This window comes from Suncus etruscus, chromosome 4 (genome assembly GCF_024139225.1).
Source record: "Suncus etruscus isolate mSunEtr1 chromosome 4, mSunEtr1.pri.cur, whole genome shotgun sequence".
NCBI classification, from domain to species: domain Eukaryota; kingdom Metazoa; phylum Chordata; class Mammalia; order Eulipotyphla; family Soricidae; genus Suncus; species Suncus etruscus.
This window is the reverse complement of record NC_064851.1, coordinates 27,343,071-27,365,596: the sequence shown is the minus strand read 5'-3', so window position 1 is coordinate 27,365,596 and position 22,526 is coordinate 27,343,071. Positions and strand designations below refer to the sequence as shown.

At 33.2% G+C, this 22,526-nt stretch overlaps 1 protein-coding gene across 1 annotated transcript in view; it reads right to left on the bottom strand.

The window, feature by feature from the left end:
• Positions 1-22,526, bottom strand: part of TNNI3K (TNNI3 interacting kinase) — a 307,398-nt gene that overhangs the window by 174,488 nt on the left and 110,384 nt on the right. Inside the window, exons 12-17 of the mRNA XM_049772005.1 lie at positions 20,465-20,551; positions 16,561-16,617; positions 15,661-15,753; positions 15,519-15,576; positions 15,198-15,392; positions 14,162-14,266 (exon numbers count right to left, since the gene is read on the bottom strand). Of these exons, the coding sequence (XP_049627962.1) occupies positions 14,162-14,266; positions 15,198-15,392; positions 15,519-15,576; positions 15,661-15,753; positions 16,561-16,617; positions 20,465-20,551 (595 nt within the window). The remainder of the gene's footprint in view (positions 1-14,161; positions 14,267-15,197; positions 15,393-15,518; positions 15,577-15,660; positions 15,754-16,560; positions 16,618-20,464; positions 20,552-22,526) is intronic.

Sequence of the window (22,526 nt, the reverse complement as noted above, 5' to 3'; positions counted from 1 at the left end):
GAGAAATATCACAGAGGTAGGGGGTTTGTTTGCCTTGCAAGCAGCCAACCTATAATGGACAGTGGTTCGAATCCAGGCATCCCATATGGTCCCCTAGGGTCTACAAGGAGCAATTTCTGAGTAGAGAGCCAGGAGTAACCCTGAGCGCCAATGGATATGGCCCCCGAAAAACAAAGAAGAAAAATTTAAAAAATCTAACAAATACTGTTTTTATATTTAGTCAGAGGCAACCTTGGATTGTGAATATAATTGCCTATATATCTCCATGATTTAGACTTGGTGACAATAGAGTAGTGACAATACTTACTAACTAGTTGGATCACATTGGCAAGTAACTTAATCTTATTTATAAAACCGAACTGTTATTATCTGTTTAAGAAAATCCATCATAAGATTTAATGAACTTGTATCTGTGAAATATCAAGTTCTGTGCCTAGCACCAAAAAAAATATTTTTTTATTTCTTGAAATGTTTCTAATTCACTCATGCATTTGACAAATACTAATTGAATTTTTATTAGGACCCAATCATTTTGCTAAACACTTGGGAGTAAAACTATATATAGATATAGTTTCTGTCTCAGGTAAGCTCAGTGTATAATAGGAATACATTCAGTTGCATGAGCAGTTTCAATAGAGAATTTATACTAAGATAAGCATTGGTATGGCATTCTATGGGGAAACACAATGTGTGTGTGCATGCGTGCGTGCATGTGTGTGTGTGTGTGTAAGAGACTATCTAATGAAAAGAATAGAAATTAGCTGCAAGAAAAGCAATATTGGAGTAGGAGGAGACAAAGGGCACTGAGGGAAAGAAAGGAAAGGAAGGAAACATCTAGGGATATATGCTTCACTAGAGTGAATGGAATGTGGTAATGCATATATAAAACTTATCCTTCATATAGAGTTTCTAGGTGTAATTCAACTAAAATAATCCACAGCAAAACAGTAAAACAGTCCTTCATCACTCCAAAATAAACAAAGATACTTTTTTTTCCTCCACCTTTAGTTGATAGAAATAAACAAACTTGGTAAATAAAGTAATAGTCTCTTAGGTTCATATTTAGTAACCAAAAATAAGAAACTGTCAAATCAAATGAAGATCTTAAATGATCAATGTTAAAACATCTGCTAATATATTGCAATAGAAGAAGGCTCAGAATATTTTTTTCCTCTGAGTGAAATGGAGGAAAAAATTACAGGAAGAAAAAGAATTAGAATAAGCATGTAAGCAATTTTTTCCTTTACAAATCCTAGCAATTCAGGAGGCTGTGGTGTAGCTAAATCTTTCAGGGATCACATGCAGAAAAAACCCTATTAAAATGTGTTCTAATCCTAAGGAAAGGGGTCATTCAAGATTCTGAGACCCTTAACTTAATGAAAGCCTGCTGCTATTTTAGGAATTTAGAAGGTGATTTTCCTCCCAAAAGAAAAGATAACAAACATCAACAATGTCCAAATGCTCTTGCATCAATGATATCAGGCAAGCTTTTCACTAACTTTTTGTATGCTGTTAAAACCATTAAATAAGATTTTAGTGATTGAAAATACTCTTCACATACACAGCTTAAAACATAATCGATATAAAGATCATTGTTCCTGGATTAAAGAGTTTTAATCATTCTATGAATTTTGCATGTTTTTTCCATGTTGATTAGTGTAATGATAGAAAGTAGAGGAAAAGAACATGTTGTTCCCCATGCATTTAGGAACTATACCATCTACCCTCACTAGCTGGAGAATGACAGTCCAGATTACTCCACAAATAGTACAGATCCAGCAACTAGATGCAAAAATAATTTTATTTTGAAACTTTCTGGCAAGTCTCGGTTTTGGGCAATTAATATAAATGACATACTTATTTCCATTGCTGAGTCTTTCTCTAACATGTCCCGTGTCTCATTGTCCAGCTACCCTTATTAATTGCAGGGATATCTCTGTGAATAGGTAAGATGTACAGATCATTATCTCCATTTGAAAACTGGGAACCTGAAAAGTTAATGGCAAGTGTGACACAAGAACAGAAATAGAAATGAGAAAAGTGACTGTGTCTTGGGAATCACAATGATATGATGGGATGAATCTTCCTTTCCTTTATCAAAGTGATGGCAGGGAAAACCTTTTCAATGCTAACTTTGAAAAACATCCTTATCTGCTTTTAATTGTGAAGGCACTTGATAGGTGAATTAAATAGGCATAATGAAGAAGACTTGCCTAATTAGCTGCTCCATATGACCTCAACAAAAAAATGTATCTTTTACTTGACTTTATTTTTAGTTTTTCATGATTTAGGGGATTTGACTCTTATTATAATCCATCTTCTCTGCCATTATGTTAACCAAAAAATATTTTATGATTTAAGAACTGGAGTTTAATTTTATTTTATGTTTGTCAACAGAACTGTAAGAGAAATAAACAACAGACCTGTTGGAGAATCACTACTGGGTGCAAATAGTACCATCAGTTCTGAGCACTGAACTATTAATCTCATACAAGTGGAGTTTTTGGTGACTTTCTTTTTATTATTATTTTTGGGGCAACACCTAGCAGTTCTCAGGGGTTTGCTCTCAGAGATCAATCCTGAAATATTTGTCACAGGTTTAACTCAAGTTAGGCTACATGCAAGGCAGACACCCTACTTACTGTACACCCATCCAGTTTCCAGTGGAGTATTATTGAGAGTAGACACTGAGTTCTTTGGGCAGTGCTTAGAACACTCTCCCCTACCCTCCACTAAAACAGTGAAAAATAGTGTGTTTGTCTAAGAAATTCAGTCTTTGGAAACACATTCAGATCACACACAGTTAAATACTAATGTCTTAAAACCAATAGAAACATAAATAACTTCCAGCAAGTAGGTTTGAAAATGGTAAACTTAGAAATGTACAAATTATTATACAGGAGCACTAATATCATGATTGAAAGGTTAGCTGTTCAGGAAATTGGAGAGGTGCCAGAAGAAAACTCGCAATGCCTTCCAAGAAATGAGAACGGAGAAGAAACGAAGCCGAATAGAGAAAAGCCTTTGTTGACATTTTCAAAAGCTGACTTTATACAGGCCATATCCCCAAAGAAAAGAAAATGACAATGTAAGAAACCAGTAACACTAGAAAATTGCAGGCCAGTAAGTTCAGCACCAGTCACAAGAAAGCATTTGAAAGGTTTTAGAGGATCAAAAAAGGTGTCCCTTCAAGTCTTCCAAGCTCAGTATCTGGGTTAGGAAAGCTAATACTATTAGGGGAAAAAACATTCTTGTTTCCCCCAGCTTCATGAATTCTCCACATTATGCGAGGAAACAGAAAGCATAAAAAACAATGTAATAAGAAATCCTAATGTAAGGCTCTTATAGAGGAGTGCTTAGATGTCAAATGAAAAATAAATCTTGATATCACAAGATTCAATGCTTTGGGGTTCAAAACTGACTTGATGCTTTCACAAGCTCTTATATTTATTTGTACACACATATATTTGTATGTAGTCTTTCAAATCCATATTTTGATTTAGAATCCACTTCTCAGATGTGAGATTCAAGGATTTGTCAGACTTTGATGACTGAGGCAAAGATTCTGGTGGAAATTACAAAGAGAAAAGGAAGGTTGGTCCAGGTTGATGAGCAACGTGATAATAATGTGAGCAGAATGAACAAGTTTTCCTCTGACTTAAATACACCTATTTTAATTTAAAAGGAGTCTATGTCTAAGGGAATTTACTTAATGGGGTGTTAAGAGCACTATTTTTAGAATTAGTGGATGCAGCCAAAATGAAATGAGACGTTCTAATGAAGGTATCTGAAAAAAAGAACATTTTAACTGGTCTTGGGGAGAAATTTTATTTTAGTCTAGAGAGGACAAAGCAGGCAGGACTCAAGGACATTGTTTTCTGGAATAGGAAAGGCAGAGACACCTCAATTTTGGTTCAAGTTGAGGACATTGAATCAAAATCAAATATGATGAACATGGGCGGCATAGCTAGACTTAACAAATGCTAGACTAGGTTAAGAGCCCGGGTTGAATACACTGTCAGAGAAAACTACAATTAAGTTATATAGTTAAGTTTGGTTTATTAAGAGATAGATACTTGAGACTCAACAGGGACATTTTTGTTTCATCTGGATAGTCAGCAGACAGTAATATTGGGAAGTAAGCATCTCAGTGATGGTGACAATATTACAATGAAACAACAGTACCTAATTACAGCTTTTAAACAGGATTAACAGAATTAAATATTTGAGAATCATTGCTTTTTAATATGGTGCAAAAAGTTTCTTTCAAAAGAGTGATTGTAAGTTTCTGTGAGTTCATATTTACTCTTGGATATGTTCCCTCATTCGTGTACTTGCTTACTTTGTGGTTTGGGAAGTTAAACATTGGGTGTAAGATATATAAAATTACCCCTGAGCCAAACTCCCAGTCATAATTTTCACACTTTTTTTTTTCATTTGTTTTGGGATTATACCCAGTGGTGTTAAGGGCTTATTCCTGACCGCATTCAGGGATCATTCCTGACAGGGATCAGGGGAACATATAGGATACTGTAAACCAAATTAGGAGCTGTTGTGTGCAAAGCAACCACCTTACCAGCTGTTCTGTCTCCACATCCCTGAATTTTTCACTCTCATAGAAAAGTATGTGTGTGTATGTATGTATAAGTTTAAATGAAACTGTCATGTTTTGAAGTTATAAAGATTTTTTAACTATTCCGATTTTTACTTCCTATTCCTATTTTAACTCTTCAACCATGCTTTGTTTTTGCTTTTTTTTTTTGTTATTTATTTATTTTTTTTTTGGTTTTTGGGCCACACCCGGCGGGGCTCAGGGGTTGCTCCTGGCTATCTGCTCAAAAATAGCTCCTGGCAGGCACGGGGGACTATATGGGACACCGAGATTCGAACCAACCACCTTAGGTCCTGGATCGGCTCCTTGCAAGGCAAACAACTCTGTGCTATCTCTCCGGGCCCAACCATGCTTTGTTTTCAGGCCATATATCTCCACATCTATCTATATTCTTGCATCTACCTTAGAAATAATGAACAAGAAATAATTGATCGATTATTTATTTGATTTAATAAAATATGATATGTTTTATTATAATTCACTTTAGTGGCATTAGTTTATAAATTGGGAAATACGTTTATAAACTAAAATATTGAGTGTGAAATTATTAGCATATTTGGGTAACTGTTTCATGTAAATAGGTCTACATAGTTACTTCCTTTAATTAAGACATAGTACCTGATAGAATTTGTTTAAATTTGAATATAGCGTCAACTATTGTTCACTAATTATTGTTCACCAAAATTTCTTCTACTTCTGGGCATGAGTGCACGCTATATTTTCTAGTAGGCCTTAAAGGTAAGTTTGACCATTAAACCAAGTACAGACAACTAAATGTCACTGAAAGCAATGTATGATGCTACATAGAACATTTTTAAACAATCTATCCCACCTTTGTTCCATTTATAGTTCATTTATATGATATGACCCCCTAAGAATTTCCTAGAAGATTTTGAAGAGTCCCATGAGATTATTGAGGTTATCTCATTAATCTGTCCATTTACTGTAGTAAATTCAAATTTTATGTTGGAAAAAATGTAGAGTATGCTTTTTGCACTAGTCAATGCAATAAAGAAATCGACACACATTTAAATAGATTGCTTTTAAGTTTTTGAAAATGTGTAAAGACAAATTCGCAATAAAATTAATGTTTTACTTTCGTTATTAATGCTTTTTGGTTAGGGAGTCATACCTGACTGTACCTCAAGAGCTTATCTTGACTCAAATCACTCTGAGCAGAGTTCAGAGAATGAAATCAGGTTCTGGGGATTAAACCTAGGCCTCCTCTGTGCAACACAAGTTCCCTACCTACTGTACTAACTCTCTTTTCCCACATTACAATTTTAGACATAAATATTTTAGAAGTTCAGATGCTCTAGATTCCTAAGACCTTAAGCCATGAATCTTAAAGCATGACTTGTATGAAAATTCATTAATTACTTTTCTTTTCATCACAAATGGTAATATGGCTTATCTAAGGGATAATAAGGAATATTTATGGGACAAATGATAAAGTCATCAACCATAAAATGATTTTTCATAGGATCTAATACTCTCAATACTTCATTTCCAGTCTTAAGCACAAAAAAAAACAAGTAGAATTATGTATACTTTTATGTGTATTGACATATAATACATATATTTATATGAGTCTCTCTATATAGCTGTGTTGTCTTATTACAAATAGTCCTGTATTCTTCAGGATTTTATAATCTTGAGTGAAGATAAGTTCACTTAGTTACTACATGATTTCCCTCAAGTATCACTAGGGGTAGTCTATGTGTACAGAACCAGAAATAATCACTGAGCAGCTCCAGAAATGGGCCCAAAACAAACAAATAAACAAACAAAACCAAGAAAAAATACTTTCCCAGAAGGTACAATGTTCAGCCAGTTGTGAACCTCTACTAGAACTCTCTTTGTTTAGTTACAGGAATTGGCTGACAGTATTATTTTAAGATGTAGGTTGTTGGGCAATTTAGCACATATTTAATCAGTGCATTTAAAGGAAGAAGTTTTTTAATTTGTTTTTATTGTTAACAATGAGGATCCCCATTCTTAAGATTAGAAAATAAATTGGAAAATACCTCACTGTGTTCTGAGTTCTGTTTAAAAAATGCAATGGTCTATTATTCTCAAATTTAGTCGAGTGCATATAATAAATAGTTTCATATACAAAATTCAAAATTTGTACTGATAACTTTTAAAGTAGTAAGAAATAAATGTTGACAAAATTTAAAATTTTATGTATTTACTATGTTTTATGTTTTATATTAATAATGATGAAACATAACTGGAAGGATCTCACAGGTTTCAATAGATATTGTTTCAAAACTTACTCTATTGTAAAATAAATGATTCATTGTTTTCAGGTAGGGCACATTTTCTGCAAAATGCTAAATCCTTTCTTTATAACTGCTTATTAGAAAAGTAACAAGTAGAAAAAAATAGCTGAGTGGACTCTGCATTTACTAGTTTACATAGTTAGAAAAAAATCATTTATTTGATTATCATTTTTAGAAATCACAAGAGCTTTATATTTTCAACTTTATTTTTCATCTTTGTAATTCAATACAAATGAATATATTATATTTAAAATACATAATTTCCTATCAATATTTATTTTTAATGCTTAGGGAGGTCAATTGAATGTCATCTCCAATGAAAATAACCCTTATAATTATTATTTTTAAAATTATCTTTCACTTTATTCAGAAGATATTATTATATCTTATTATATAAGTGGTAAATCATGTGACCAAAATATGTAAAAACTCTGAATTTACTTGGCTTTCTGTGCCCACTGTCACCCCCAAATACTACAGAATGGTCTCCGGTGACCAAATGAATTTTCTCTGTTGAGCACTGCATGATTAACTACCACAGGTCTGAGAATTGCCAGGAATACTCCTTACTGATAAATATTGTCATTTTCATTGATATGCTTGCTATTTTAAATTATCATGAATGATTTTCTTATAGTTGTCTGAATAAGCTGATACTCAAATACAAACATTGAATCTTCCTCAGATCTCGAGTCACAGCTTCAGAAGAAGAAATAGCTATATGTATGAAAAAAAAACTGTTGAGTGTTTTGCTATTCTCAGTTTGTATGGAAACTTAAGTAAGATTACTAGCAAAAGCATGTATAACTTACATAGAGCCTCACAGTTTACAAAATCTTTTCTATAAATATCTCTGAATGTCATGGCCACACTATAATGGAAGTATTAGCATTTGTTTAATTACAGTGTAGTTGAATTATATATTCATATGATATATATATAAATTTACAAGTGATTTTTAATAATATCTTTAAGCACCATGATTACAAACATGTTTGTAGATGGGTTTCAGTTATAAAAAAGAAAACCCTCCTTCATTAGTGTAACCTTCCCATCACCAATGCCTGCCATCTCCCTCGTCCTCCACCCCCTGCCTGTATTTGAGACAGACATTCTATTTTTCTCACTCACTAACATTGTCATGATAATTGCACGTGTAGTTGTTTCTCTAACTAAACTCCTCACTTAATGTAAAATAAATTGGAAAATATACTTTTCCAAGAATATAGTGGCACATGTTAATAATATTAAGTGAAAGCACTTAGCTGTCAACTATGCCTCACATGCCCAAATTGTACTAAATATCCAAACTACTTCAATGTAAGTTGGTATATGGTGATGTCATTGACTAATTGGAAAGTGTATTATGCATAGAGTTAATCATATTAAAATATTATAGATAATGACTAAAAGAAAGCATATTTGTATTCCTTAGAAGCACTTTCTGCTCTACACTAGCAAGATAAGGGTGTGGAAAAAATAAATAATGCAGAAACATAAAAGTATAAAGTTAAATGGTGTGAGATGTGCTTGGGTAATAGAACTGAGCCTGTTAAGGACTAAACAAGTACAAGATAAATAATGCTTATGTCTCTCTAATATCATATCCTATAATCATGTCCTAGGATATTTTTGCTATTGCCCTTTAGGGAAAATCAATATAGTTTGAAGAATGTTATATAGATATAAATTCTACTTAACTTCTTTAGTCAGTATAGTTATTTGTAGAAATGACTAGTGTAGTTTACAATGTTGTAAAACTGTAAGATTAACTGAGAGCGTCTTAGATTTTAACAGAGCTCTTTTCACATTGTAGTTGCTAAGTAAATCATATTACCGTTGTTCATTGGAAAGAGTCATCATCATCATTGGAAAGAGTTATTTTAATGCTTATTTATTTGACTTCTGATTAGTTACTCTGAAGATCAAAATTAGTTTTTCAAGCTTATATGTAGAAAGCATGCTAACAAGTTCAGGAGTTCTTCCCTCATTTATACGAATCAACTACCATAAACCATTGATATGTATAAACTCTAATGGTTTGGTTTAGCTAAAGCTTCTTTACTTGAACATCTTCTGAGACAACGATTTATTTCTGGGTCTCTGAGATAAACAGCAGAATCTTTGCCCTTGAAGTTTTGACATGTCCAGATTAGTGGTGTGGAAAAAAAAATTGTAAACAGATCTCTTAGTACAAATGAAAACATGTGTCTGAAATTCTTTTACCTCTAATGTAAGTGACTTTATAACTCTATTTCATAGGACACTTCCTAAATGCTGTCTGTGGAAATGAAGATTTCTATGCTGTGAAAAGCCTAAAGAAAGATGTATACTTATTCTTCAAAGGTCTAGTTTTCGCTATATGAGCCCCAAGAAAGTTTCCACTCTGCTTTGATCTTTGACTTACTTGAAATCCTTTGAAAATTACTGCTTAATCATTTTGGTCCTTAATCATTTTCTACCTTAAATGGCAATTAAATTGCTTCCTGGCATATGTTCTATATACTCAACCAGATTGTAGTAAGTTCTCTGAGGGAAAGGACTCATATTTAGGGATTGGGGTGTATATAATGCTCCCGAGGCATTACACTCAACAAACTATGTTTTGTTACCACGAGATTAAAGATTAGGAGAAAATAGTCTTTAGCTAAAAAATGAGAATCTATGAAATTGAAAGCTTCTCTGTAATAGGATTTTAAAATCCAGAAATTTTGGCATAATTTAATCACAAGTTTGTTTAGAGGAAGAAAAATAAAATATAAATGTAGATGTTATAGTCAATATCCTGTCTTACATTTAAAAAAATGTATTGTGTGTCCTGCTGCATACCTGGTAAAAATTTGTACTTGTTCATGGGTAACAAATCATCTTAAATTTGTCACAAGAGTTGAAATTACAGAAAATGCTTAATGATCATTTGTTTTAATTCTATAAGCCAAGAGGGTGATGACAAAATAATACCCCTAAAATATACAAACCACCAGCTTACATTATGCTAATTCATATTCTAACTATTTTTAAATAATATCACTGATATACAAAGAAAAATATACTTATTAACATATTTGTAGAAGAGCAAATAAATGATAGTGAATAAATAACTTTATGTATAAACTAGTAAAAGTAACCAGAGTATAAATGTGTTATATATAATTATGGAATAATATATATTTATATATAACATTTAAATATGATACATATTATATACCATATGCCACATATCTCATATCATATATATTATTATTATATTTTATGTACATTATTAAATATATATTTAATTTATAAGATTCAGCCACTCATATGCTATTTTATGTATCCTATCTTTCAAAACTGCCTCATTTTCATTATCACTTCCATTAATAAAATCCTATTTTTTATCAATTCTAATCTATATTTTCATAATAACCATATTATTAGTTTCTTGTCTTCCTCTTCACGTTCATCCCATGTGATACTTAAATTAGCCATCCACAATATAAAATTTCAGCTTTGTGAACTAGCTTAAATAGCCACAGTGACTTTTCTCCTGGCTTGTGGAACAAGCCTCTGGCAATGAGATTTATTTTGCTCTTGTTTCAATTTATTTTTCTGTACTCAGTTCTCAATAGTCATCTTCATGTACTACATAAAACCACACATTTTATTCATGAAAATGACTGACTGATTTATTGTTTTTTATAGATACATCTCTAACTTTATAATCTATTTTTATTAATTTTTTATTTTAATTATGAGAACAAAGATGCAAAGAAAGAGGACAAGGTAAAGTGACAGTGGAAGGACAATCAGCCATAAACAGAATTCTCAGTAGTCCCATTGCTGATATCTTAACTTTGAACTTTCAGCCAAAGAACATTAAGAAAAATAAAACAGAACCCATGTACAATTACTTTGTCCCTCAAGTCCCCAGATTGTAGTACATAATATTTCTTAGCAGCACACAAAGCAATCTAAAGACATAAAACTTATGTAACTCCTTAAACATTGAAGGCAAAGTACTTTTTAACATTTCCATGCACATGCATATTAGTTTAAGTTAACCTGAAAAGTTTAAGTGGATTGTTTTTTTTAAGGATTAGAGTCAAAGGAGCACAGTAAAAATGGTGTTAGAGTGGCAATTATTGTTTGCATAGGCCCACCAAAATATGAGGGACATGGGAAAGAAAGGCCTTAGCCTAAATACAAGGAGACCCTACCCCTGAAGTTTCCTGGCATAAGACCAACTCTAGGCTCTAGGCAAACTAGTTTGTCCAATCCAAGTCATTGTCTGTAGTGCCAATACACTTTTATTTTTCACACAGTCTCTGTTGTTGGTATCATGTTTCTGTATTAAAGATCCTGGAATCTGCATCGCCTATACTGCAGTCAGGATGATGCAGAGCGTCCTCTCGTTTCACCTCACAATTAAAGGGCAATGCAGAGAACTCTGCCCTGTAAGCAGGTCTTTGTTGTTGTCAAGTCTTCTTAGTGTTAAGGGAAGTCTCTTTTGAGCCATGTCAGAGCCATTGTAGGGTATTCCCTGGCAGAGGATTGCTTCCAGGGGTTGTTATAAAAAACCTTGGATGTTTCGTAGATAGCTTCCCTGGTTCAGGGGTGAATGGAGGATGCCCATTCATCTGCCAGAAAAGGACCAGGCATTTTTTTAATTTAAAATTTTTGTTTTCCAAGTTATCTCCAACAGTAAAGAAGAGGGATTGTCTGTTGGGGTAGGAAAACTGTTTTCCTAGAGAGTCACATTAGGTTTTTGAGAAACCAAACATGGTTGGGAATTCTTGAGGGGTGGGGGTGGGGCACTCCAAGGACAGTGGCAGCAGAGTTGGTGAGACAGGCAAGTGTTCTGTGATCCACATGTTGGGTAGTGCCCCTTGTGGCCCTGCCAGAGTCATGCCCCACACTATGCATCTGTCTCAGGAAGGAAAAGTGACTAGAGCCCCAAACTCGAACCCCAAGGCTTGTAGACTGCTTAGGAAGTAATAGAGAAATGTGTGAAGGAAGTTAGGACCCAGGCAGAATGTGTACAAAGGAGCTGACAGACTGAAACTGGAGCTACAAGAGGCATCAATTAGAGGTATCAATTATTGCTCAAGTAGATAAGGCATTAGTTCAAGTGCCATCCCAATTTTTAGCATAGCCATTGAATGGGCAGTACCTTTCTGAGATGTCACTGATTAAGTGAGGGACTCAGATCAACATAGCTGCTTATAATCTATTTTACAAATATTTTCCTAAATCTAGGACACTGTTTCAAATTCTAGTCATCATTGAGGGCTATACTCAAAGTTATATTTTCCATGAAGTTTCCTCTAAACTCCTTGAAGTTTATTTCCATAAAGTTTATTTCCTCTAAGCTTTTCAAAGTAATTCAGATTTTTATAGAATTTTATATAAAGTCTATAGATTTTATAGAATTTGTTTCATTTATTTATTTATATATTTATTTATTTATGGACCGGCAGTGCTCCGGGCTTACTTTTAGTTTCTGGTGGTGTTAGATGGATCATATGCAGTATCAGGAATTAAAAGAGGTAAACTAAATAAATGCATGGTAAACTAAATAATGCATGCATCTTAATTTCTGTACAGACTCTCTAGCCACAGACTTTTCTGTTTTGTGCCTAAAATGTGTTAACAAATATTTTCCTCTATTAAAATATGAAAGCTTCTTGAGAATGGATGCCATACACATTCACTTAACAAGCTCTACTGCGCTAAATATAAAACTTTAAACGTATCATTTACTCACACGAATATTAGTTTAAAATAATTTTAGTAATTAATATTTTGAAGTTCTAGAACTATGACATCATTCCAAAGGGTGCTCTATTAGATTTTTATCAGATTTTTTTATTGGCAGTCATAAGTATTTGTTACTCTTAATAATATTACTTGTTCAGAAATTGTATCAGTAATTATTCAAATATTTTTCTATAGCATCTTTGGTTTTCCACAGAGATGGTCCAGGGATATCCATGGCAGTGGGAAATGGGAAAGGATAGGACCATGAATCTTCAATGCTGACATTTTCCTAAAGATTGCATGACTAGACACTGATAAATTCGGCAAAATGCACATAGTAAATATGATGATGATGATGGATGATATGATGATGATGATAATAATATAATAATAACAACTTGTCCACACACTGGTTCTATAGGACAGATTTCTAGAAGCCATAATCTTGTCACAATTGTTCTCATTGAATGAACAATAATCAGAAACTCACTTAGGTATCAACTTCTCCACCCACCCCAGTAGCTCCCATCTCCTAACCACTATTTCTCCTTAACTTTTATCTTCAAAACAGGTAGAAAAATTTACAATTTGTTATTTATTTTTCAGCAAAACATATACAATAACCACAATATTATCTTGCTTTTATCCTGAGACCTCCTGTTTCTTCAGATCTCATTCTTTTTGTTGGTTCCCAAATTTATCCACCATTTTATAACCCTAAATAAAGTTTCAAGTATTTCCATCTACCTGTATAAATATTCCATAAAACAAAAAGGCAGGGCATTAGATATGGACACTGAACCTGCTCTGGTTGCACTACGGACAGTCATAAAATTATTTCTCTTCTTGCAAAATGTGATTTGTTTGACTTTCTGATATTCAATGCATCTAGTTTTTATTCGGCGTTATTCTCTGTTCTACATTCTGCCTTAAACTAAAGCTGCTCAGTTTTATATAAATATTTTTATAAGAATCTTGTTAGAGAAATTTTCATTGAAATTTTGTTCTTAATTCCTTGCAGTTCCACTATAGGAATGAATACTCTTAATTCTGTATTTGTTTGTCTATACCCCCCCAAAGTCTTCACATAAAAATTAGTAAAATAGTCTCTGTATTCAATTGAATTTATTGATTAAAAATAACAAATGGAGCAGCAAAAGTAGTTCAAGTCATTTTAATCGGCTCTTTGTAAGAGGTACAACTTCCTATAATAGTCATTGATCTCCATCTTGATGTGACTTTACTAACCTGAGAGCTAGCTAGCTGGTGAATCTTACAGACTCTTCTGTCTTTTGGGACATTTTCATAGGTTTGAAAGATCCCTTCGTGGTAGTAATAGATAGCTTTCTATTTCTGTAAGAAATAGCAACAAAACTTTCTATTACCTAGCTTACAGTAGCCTGCCCAACCTCCTACCTCAGTAGAAAACCTTGTTCTGCAATAAATTTGAAGTGTTTCTTCAGTGGAAAAAGTCTCAGACTCTAAGTCAGTGACATGATGCTAAATTTGTTATATAGAAAAAAAATACCTGTTCAAGTCACGGTGTATAATTGGCTGTGTCAGGTTGTGAAGATACTCCATACCTTTGGCAACATCGACTGCAATAATTAATTTGGACTGCAAATCAAGAATCCTAGAATTTAAAAATAGAATTAATGAGAATGAAATGGTCAAAGTCAATATCACCTCTCTCTAAAATATCTTTAGTGTGTGTGTGTGTGTGTGTGTGTGTGTGTGTGTGTGTGTGTGTGTGTGTGTGTGTGATTTGTTATGCTGCACAGTTTCAACCATTTTTGCTCTATTGGAGGTGAAGCTAAAAATTCAACAAATCCAAGACATATATTTTCTGTACTATAAAGTGCTTAATTATAGATCAATTCAGAGATCAGCTTCTCTATATTGGAAGTGCTTTACTTGACTTTAAAATACTTTAAGTAGCAGAACATTTTTTTTTTTTTTTTGGTTTTTGGGCCACACCCGGTGACGCTCAGGGGTTACTCCTGGCTATGCGCTCAGAAGTCGCTCCTGGCTTGGGGGACCATATGGGACGCCGGGGATCGAACCGCGGTCCGTCTCCTAGGCTAGCGCAGGTAAGGCAGGCACCTTACCTCGAGCGCCACCGCCTGGCCCCAGCAGAACATTTTTATAATAAAATGAAATTTACTTTAATTGCAGAATGGAAAATGCTCTTAAGACTAAATGTATAGATCTAATAATTGAAATTAAGCATGTTCAAGAAAATTATTTATGAAAATATAAAGATGAAAACTGTGAACCAGGTACTCATCTTATCTAAGCCTATATGTGTTATAAGCTTCAGTTACTAAATTTATTTATTTGTTATCAATTGAAATCCTGTTAAATCACAAGGACAAAGACATAGAAAGTATCTAGATCTGCTTAAATACAACTGTTGGTCTTGAATTATTTGCCATCTTCAAAATGTCAGATTTCCTACCACTCATTTGAAGAACAATGCTCAGACATGAAGGAATCTCCTAAGATTTTTCAAATGTAATTTCAATAAAATGTGAATTCAGTCAGAATAAGAGACCCATTCATACCTTTTCTGTTCATGAAGGAGGGAGAACAGAGAACCCCCTGAAATGTACTGAGTGACGATGGCAAACTGGCTGGGATCATTCAAGCAAGCACCCACAAACTGAATTACACAGGGATGATTGAGACGGCAAAGAATAGACACCTCTCTGCAAAACATATCCACATCTGACTTGGAACAGTAAGTGTTGGCTCGATAACTGGAAAAGGCAGCAGCAAGAAATCCTTAGTCAACAGATGGATCAAAATAAGGGACTTGCCATACATATGCTTCTCAAAGTTCATAATTCTGTCTGTATGCTAAATTTTATCGCTTGTTTGCTCACCGTTTTATAGCTACTATTTTATTTCTGCATCTTCCTTTATATACTTTCCCGAAAGAACCTGAAATTGTTTAAGAGAAATAAATAAACATATATCATCTTGAGCTTATTAAAACTAAAGTAGACTGCTGTTTTCTTAGATTACCTGAGCCGATGATCTCATGGAATTCAATTTCTGAGAGCTGAAGATGAAAATGTGAAGGCAATCCAGCTCTTAGGAGTAGAACATCTGCCTTCTCTGAAAACATGAATTATTAAATTTAAGGTAAACAGTACACATGAACTTGTACATATATGTACTCTTATACACTTAAAAATACCTTTTCTTAGTAATAGCATTTTCAGTGTTTGGCTACTTGGGGACATTAAAACTTTATCACAGTTGACCCAAAAATTTCTATATTAAAAACATGTTAGTTTTCTATTTCTAAATTTTATTATAAAATCTAAGGATTTGTTCTTGGATTAATCAATAATTGGCTTATTAGCATGACAAGTAACCTTCAAAACCAGTTAATGGTAATTCAAGATAAAATTCCTTATCAAATCAATGTTAAAAACAAGTACATAATTTATATGGAAGAAAATTCTAAACCAAAAAATAATTATTAAAAACACCATCAAAATAAAAATAAGTATAAATGTACATTTGAGTTATACTTTTTAATTTTTATTTAATGATTAATTTTTGTACGCAGTGCACATTTAAAACAGTTCCCAAAATGTATTATGACTTCATTTTTAGTGACTATTTGTTCTCAATTTTCTTAAATAAAGTATTTATAATTTTATTTCATTGAAATAAATGTCTGAATTTTTTGCCTATTAAGTCCTCATATATTTAATTGTTATATCTTCGTTGGCTGAAGGGCATATGAGAAATGTTAAGAAAATATAGATAATTATGGAAAAATTGTCTGTTACTACAGTTAACCTTTGAAAAATAGTCTTCATTTGTAACATGTAAAACAAGACAGAAAACTACCATAAATTGAAATAATAGTTCTCTTTAGTAATAAAATAAGATTATCCCATATTAAAATACCTTTTGTCATGCTTTTAATCTTCCCCAAGGGGGATGGAACAGACACATAGGAGCCATCTAGAAATCAAATTATATTTTAGAGTTGAAAGTAGCAATCATTTTTCCCTACATAAATGTTAAACATTACAAAAAGAAGCAAGTAACATAATAAATTTATTAAGAAAATCAAATGAGACCACAGCATTATTACAGGTCTTTCTCTGGATATTAAACTAGATAGTCAAGAATTTATTTAGAAAGTACATCAAAATATCAACAAGAAAATACAAGGCATTACAGACTCCAGAAAATTTTCCTTATGTCTGAATGTAACTATTCTTTGTTCTGCCTTATTTGCTGAAATATAAAATGACTGCTTTAGGTTTCCTCATTTAATCATGTAAAAGTATAAGTATACATTTTAGGGAATGGTAACTTAGAGAAACTGAAGATTGGTGAGTCAGAAAATAGCATAAGTAGGGGCTCCTGTATTTTCAGCCACACTGATATGTTTTCTTTAAAAAAAAGCTAAAAATCAGATAACCATATTCATCAATGCAGAGAAATCTTTTGAAAAGATCCAGTACCAGTATGATTAAAATTATCTATAAAATAGGGATGTAAGAAACTTTCCTCAACATAGGAAGGCATCTTTAATAAGCCCATTGTTAATATTATTCTTCATTGTATAGAACTGAAAATGTTCCCCTGAGGTCAGGAACAAGGTGAGGATATCCATTGCCCCACTCTTATTTGACATAGTATTAGAAATTATGGGGACGGGAAGGTGGCGCTAGAGGTAAGGTGTCTGCCTTGCAAGCGCTAGCGTAGGACGGACCATGTTTCTATCCCCCAGCATCTCATATGGTCCCCCCAAGTCAGGAGCGATTTCTGAGCTCATAGCCAGGAGTAACCCCTGAGCATCAAACGGGTATGGCCCCAAAACCGATGATAATAATAATAATAATAATAATAATAATAAAATCAAGAAATTATAGCAACTTCAATTAGGCAAAATATGGAGTCAATGGGATCCAAATTAGAAAAGAGAAAAATCAAACTATCTTTATTTGCAGATGACTTGATGATATATATTAAATACCTTAAGGAACCCACAAAAAAGTACCTAGAAACAATAAATCTATACAGCAGAGTGACAAGCTACAAAGCCAACAAATAAAAATACATTTCAAAACTTTATAAAAATAATGAATGAGAGTAAAAAGGGATGAAAGTGTTTGTTTCATTTAAACTAGTGTTTAAAAAGTACCTAGGAATCAACTTAACAAAAGAAATGAGATATATACCAAAATACCCAACAACCCTTCAAAATAGTTAAGAAAGAAATTGAAGTTGACTTAAGTAAATGGAAACATTCCATGCTCATAGATTGAAAAAAATCAACATTATCAAAATGACTATCTTACCTACATTACTATATAGATACAATGCACTCCCTATCTAAATTCAGACAACAGCCTCAAAGATTTTAAATAGTCAAATTTAAAATTGTATGGAAACATAAAAGACCCTTGATAGCCAAACCATACTAAAAAATAAAAAAATTGGGAAGCATCTCACTTGAATCTATACTATAAAGAAAGGCATAGTAATCAAGGGTATTGGAACAAAAAAAGATTTTAGGACCAATGGGACAGAGTAGAATATACATCAACACCCCAAATATATGGTCAACTGATTTTGATTTTGTGTATGGACCACACCTAGCAGTGATCAGGAGTTTCTACTGTATCTGTGCTCAGAAATCAATCCTGGAAGGCACAGGAGATCATGTAAGATGTAGAGAATCAAACCAGGATTATCTGCATGCAAGGCAAACACTCTACCCAATGGGCTATTACTCTATCCCTTGCCAGCTAATTTTTGATTAGTTGAATGCTGAGAACATGAAATGGAATAAGACAGTCTCTTCTACAAATAGTATTGGGACAATACTATTACTCAATTACCTTGAGTAATATATTAAAGCTGGATCCATATTTTACACTTTACACAAAAATCACTTCAAAGTCGAAGACCTTGAGATCGGACCTGAATCTATAAAGTACATTGATGAAAACATAGGAAAAATGTTCTAAGATCTATAACTTAAAAAAGTTTCAACTATATGATGCCAATGGCAAAGGTTACAGAATCAAAATTGAACAAGTAGGATTACATCAAACTAAAATGTTCCTGTATGGTAAAAGAAATATGGACTAAAACTAAAAGACAGCTGACTGAGATAAAATATTTGCACTCAACACAAAGAAAAAGTGTTGATATATAGGATATACAAAGTGCTCACAAAATTAACCCAACCCCGCAATCTAAAATCTGTATCGAAAATTAGAGGAAAAGAATAGATACATCCCAAAAAAGGACCAATTGATGGCCAACAGGAATTTCATTATCATTAGTAAAATTCAAATAAAGAAGAAAATGAAATATCATCTTACAGCAGTGAGAATGGTGTATATCAAATGCACATATCAAAAATACTCGGGAAAATTTGTGTTGGCAGGGATGCGGTTAAAAAAGGATCTCTCATTCACTGCTTGTGGGAATGTGATCTTATTCAAACCCTGTTAAAAATAGTATGGAGGGTTTTAGAAAACTGAGAATGAACGATCATAACTCAGCAATTTCACTTTTTCATATTACCTCCAAGACAAAAAAAAAACATTCATTCAAAAGAAAGAATGCCCATCACTGTTCATTGCAGCACTCATTACAATTACTAAGCATTATAATTAACCTAGATGTCCAATAAAGAAAGAGTACATCATGAAGATGTGTATTCTGAACTTAAGTACATTGAAATACTACATAACTGTAAGAAAGAATACAATCATGCAATTCCATGCAATATGGATGGAATTGGAAGATATAATGTTAAATAAAATAAGCCACAATAAAAATAAATATAGAATGATGTTATTACATGTGGCATTTGGAATAACTGCATGAGAGAATGCAATGTCTTATATGGCATTTTTTAGAGCACTCTATACCCTAGAGTATAATGAAAAGGAAAGAAATAAAGGTGGGAGGATAAAGACAGATGTGAAATAATGGTGGACAGAGGTCAGGGGATTCAGATACATTGAGGTCATTAAAAAATAAACAGAATTTGGAGCCAGAATGATAGCACAGCGGGAGGGCGTTTTGCCTTGCATGATGCCAACCTGGGACAGACTAGGATTGGATTCCAGCATCCCATACAATCCCCCAAACCTGCCAGGGGTGATTTCTGATTGCAGAGTCAGAAATAACCCCTGAGCACCACCGGGTGTGGCCTCAGAACAAAACAAAATCTAAACCACAAAGTCAACAACAATGTAATTATGAGACAAACTTTACTAACCAAATTTAAAAAAGGTACCTGTTATGACAGCAAGCATGAGGTAGAAAGGATATGGGATGGATTCTGCAAGTATCGATGGTAGGATATTGAACATTGGTGGTGATGCTAAAATAATGTATGCCTAAAACTCAATCATGAATAACTTTATAAATCATAAAGCTTTAAACAGCAAATTAAAAAATGAGGCTAATGGGCCAGAGTGATAGTGTAGTGGTAGGGTGTTTGCCTTGCACGTGGCTGACCCAGGATAGACCTGTGTTCCATCCCTGGAGTCCCATATGATCTACCAAAGCCAGAAGCGATATCTGAGCGCATAGGCTGGAGCAACCCCTGAGAGTCACCAGTTGTGACCCAAAAACCAATAAATAAATATATAAGTAAAATAAAAAGAGGTAAGCAAATACTCTCACCCCACAAAATCCACATACCATGAGTAATGTAGGTTATATAGATTTACTTTTAACAAATATTGTTCCAATACTATTATGCTGATTAATGAAATTCAATAGAATTTAATTTCAACAGTATTCAATAAAAATCAATTAAGAAAAGGGGTACCTCCTCCTGGTTGAGAATATTCATTACAGGGCAGTTCATCCTGTGGTCTCTTATAATGCTTCAGGAGTGTGACAATTGCATCATGTCCTTTATGAAAAGATCAAGAAAAACAAAGTGTTTTTAATGTTTGTTTAATGAAATCACCTTATTACCTAGTGCATAATATATCTAGTCACTAGAAGGAACCTGAAATTTGAATGTATCTTAAGAGAGTATATTAAATTAGGATATTAGTACTTTCAGTCATTCACTGAAGATAAATTATTACTATATTACTGAGGCACTATTTTGGGAATAGAGTATCCAATAAACAAGGAGGCAATGAACCTGCTTTTAAGAAATTCACAAAATAGGTTATAAATTATAAAAATGATGGGGATTTTTAAAGAAGAAAACATCAAAAGTATGAGAGTATATGGTGAGAACATCATTGAAAGGGTAAAATAAAGATAAGATATGGGACCTGAGAGATAGCATGGAGATAGGGCTTTTGCCTTTCATGCAGAAGGACGGTGGTTCGAACCCCAGCAACCCATATGGTCCCCCGAGTCTGCTAAGAGTGATTTCTGAGCATAGAGCCAGGAGTAAACCCTGAGTGCTTTCAGGTGTGACCCACCCAAGACCCCCCCAAAAAAAAATCAAAAACAACAACAATAACTAAAAAAGATAAGACACACAGTACAGGGATTTAATGTTTGCCTTGAAGTAAGCCCACCTTGGTTTAATCCAGGCAACTGCATTTACCAGGAATAACACCTAAACAGAGTCTAGTTTACTCTGTGCAGTGCTAGGAGTGGCCCAACTATTCCCAAATAAAGGTAAAAAGTTCATCTGGTAAGAAGAAAGACATATCTGCTGTGATTAAACATTATATTTATTTTACAATGACAGTATAACATGGCACTAAGATAATTTACATACTTCTGAAACGGAAAACAGATGGCTGCCAAACAGTATTTGAACTCACTCCCCATTCAAGGAGTGATTTTGCCACTAAGAATGTTTGTCCACCGGGGGACAATAGTTTCCTTTGCCACTTGTATTTAATTGTGAGTATTCTCCAAGGAAATAGGAGCAAGACAGATATTACTTTCAGATCTTGGTTTTAAGAAACAAGTGAGCCTTTTCTACTCTTTGAGAGAAACGGAGGGTACTCTGTCCCTAGAGAATGGGGCAAAGTCAAACAATACATAAAATATACTGATATGACTGGTACATATCTGAGTAGATATTTATTATATAGTATCACCAAATGTATGGAGGTTATTAATTGCAGTGGGTATTATAAAAATTACAAAAGCTAAATTATCTTGTAAGTAGGTTTATAACAAAATTACATTTTACTATTTCAAGAGTTAACTTTAATTATGTTTTATTCGTTATTTTATTAAAGAAAAAAAAAGTAAAACTTAAAGACCTTTTCAAGAAACCTGCAAAAACTAACAATTCATTATAAAATGACAAATGTTAGGAATTGGTAAGCTTGAGTGCTTATCCATTATAAGAGGTTCTCAGGTAATTGGTTCAGAATATACCTAAGTAATATAAAGACTATATGCTGAGTTACACCTGTTTATAAAATCTTCTTTTCAAAAAATAATTAAATTTAGTAGGACTGGAAGATCAATTGAGACAAGAAATTAACACATTTTCTCACACAATTGACATTTTTGAGTGGCAATTTCAAGACAAGATTAAAGAGAAAAAGTGACGGCAATTGCCAAACTTATTTTATAATTTTAATACCAGCAAAACTTAAATGTACAGAGTTGAATATTAGTGTCCATTTTCTTATACTCCATAGTTATTTCCTATGTTATTGGTGTATTATTAAAAAAATTCTCTGATCACGCACCTAGCTTTTTTTTTTTTTTTACCTCGCTTATTTTGACATAATGAAGACCCAGCCCATGACAGTCTTTATTGTAACTATTCCTTAGTTACAATTAAGGAAATCTCAAGATATGTCATCTGACAAATTTCTGAGGAAAAAGTCTAATTTAGAAAGGGAACAAATAACATAGAAATCCCTGTATGTGAGCAACATGGCATGTTCAGAAAA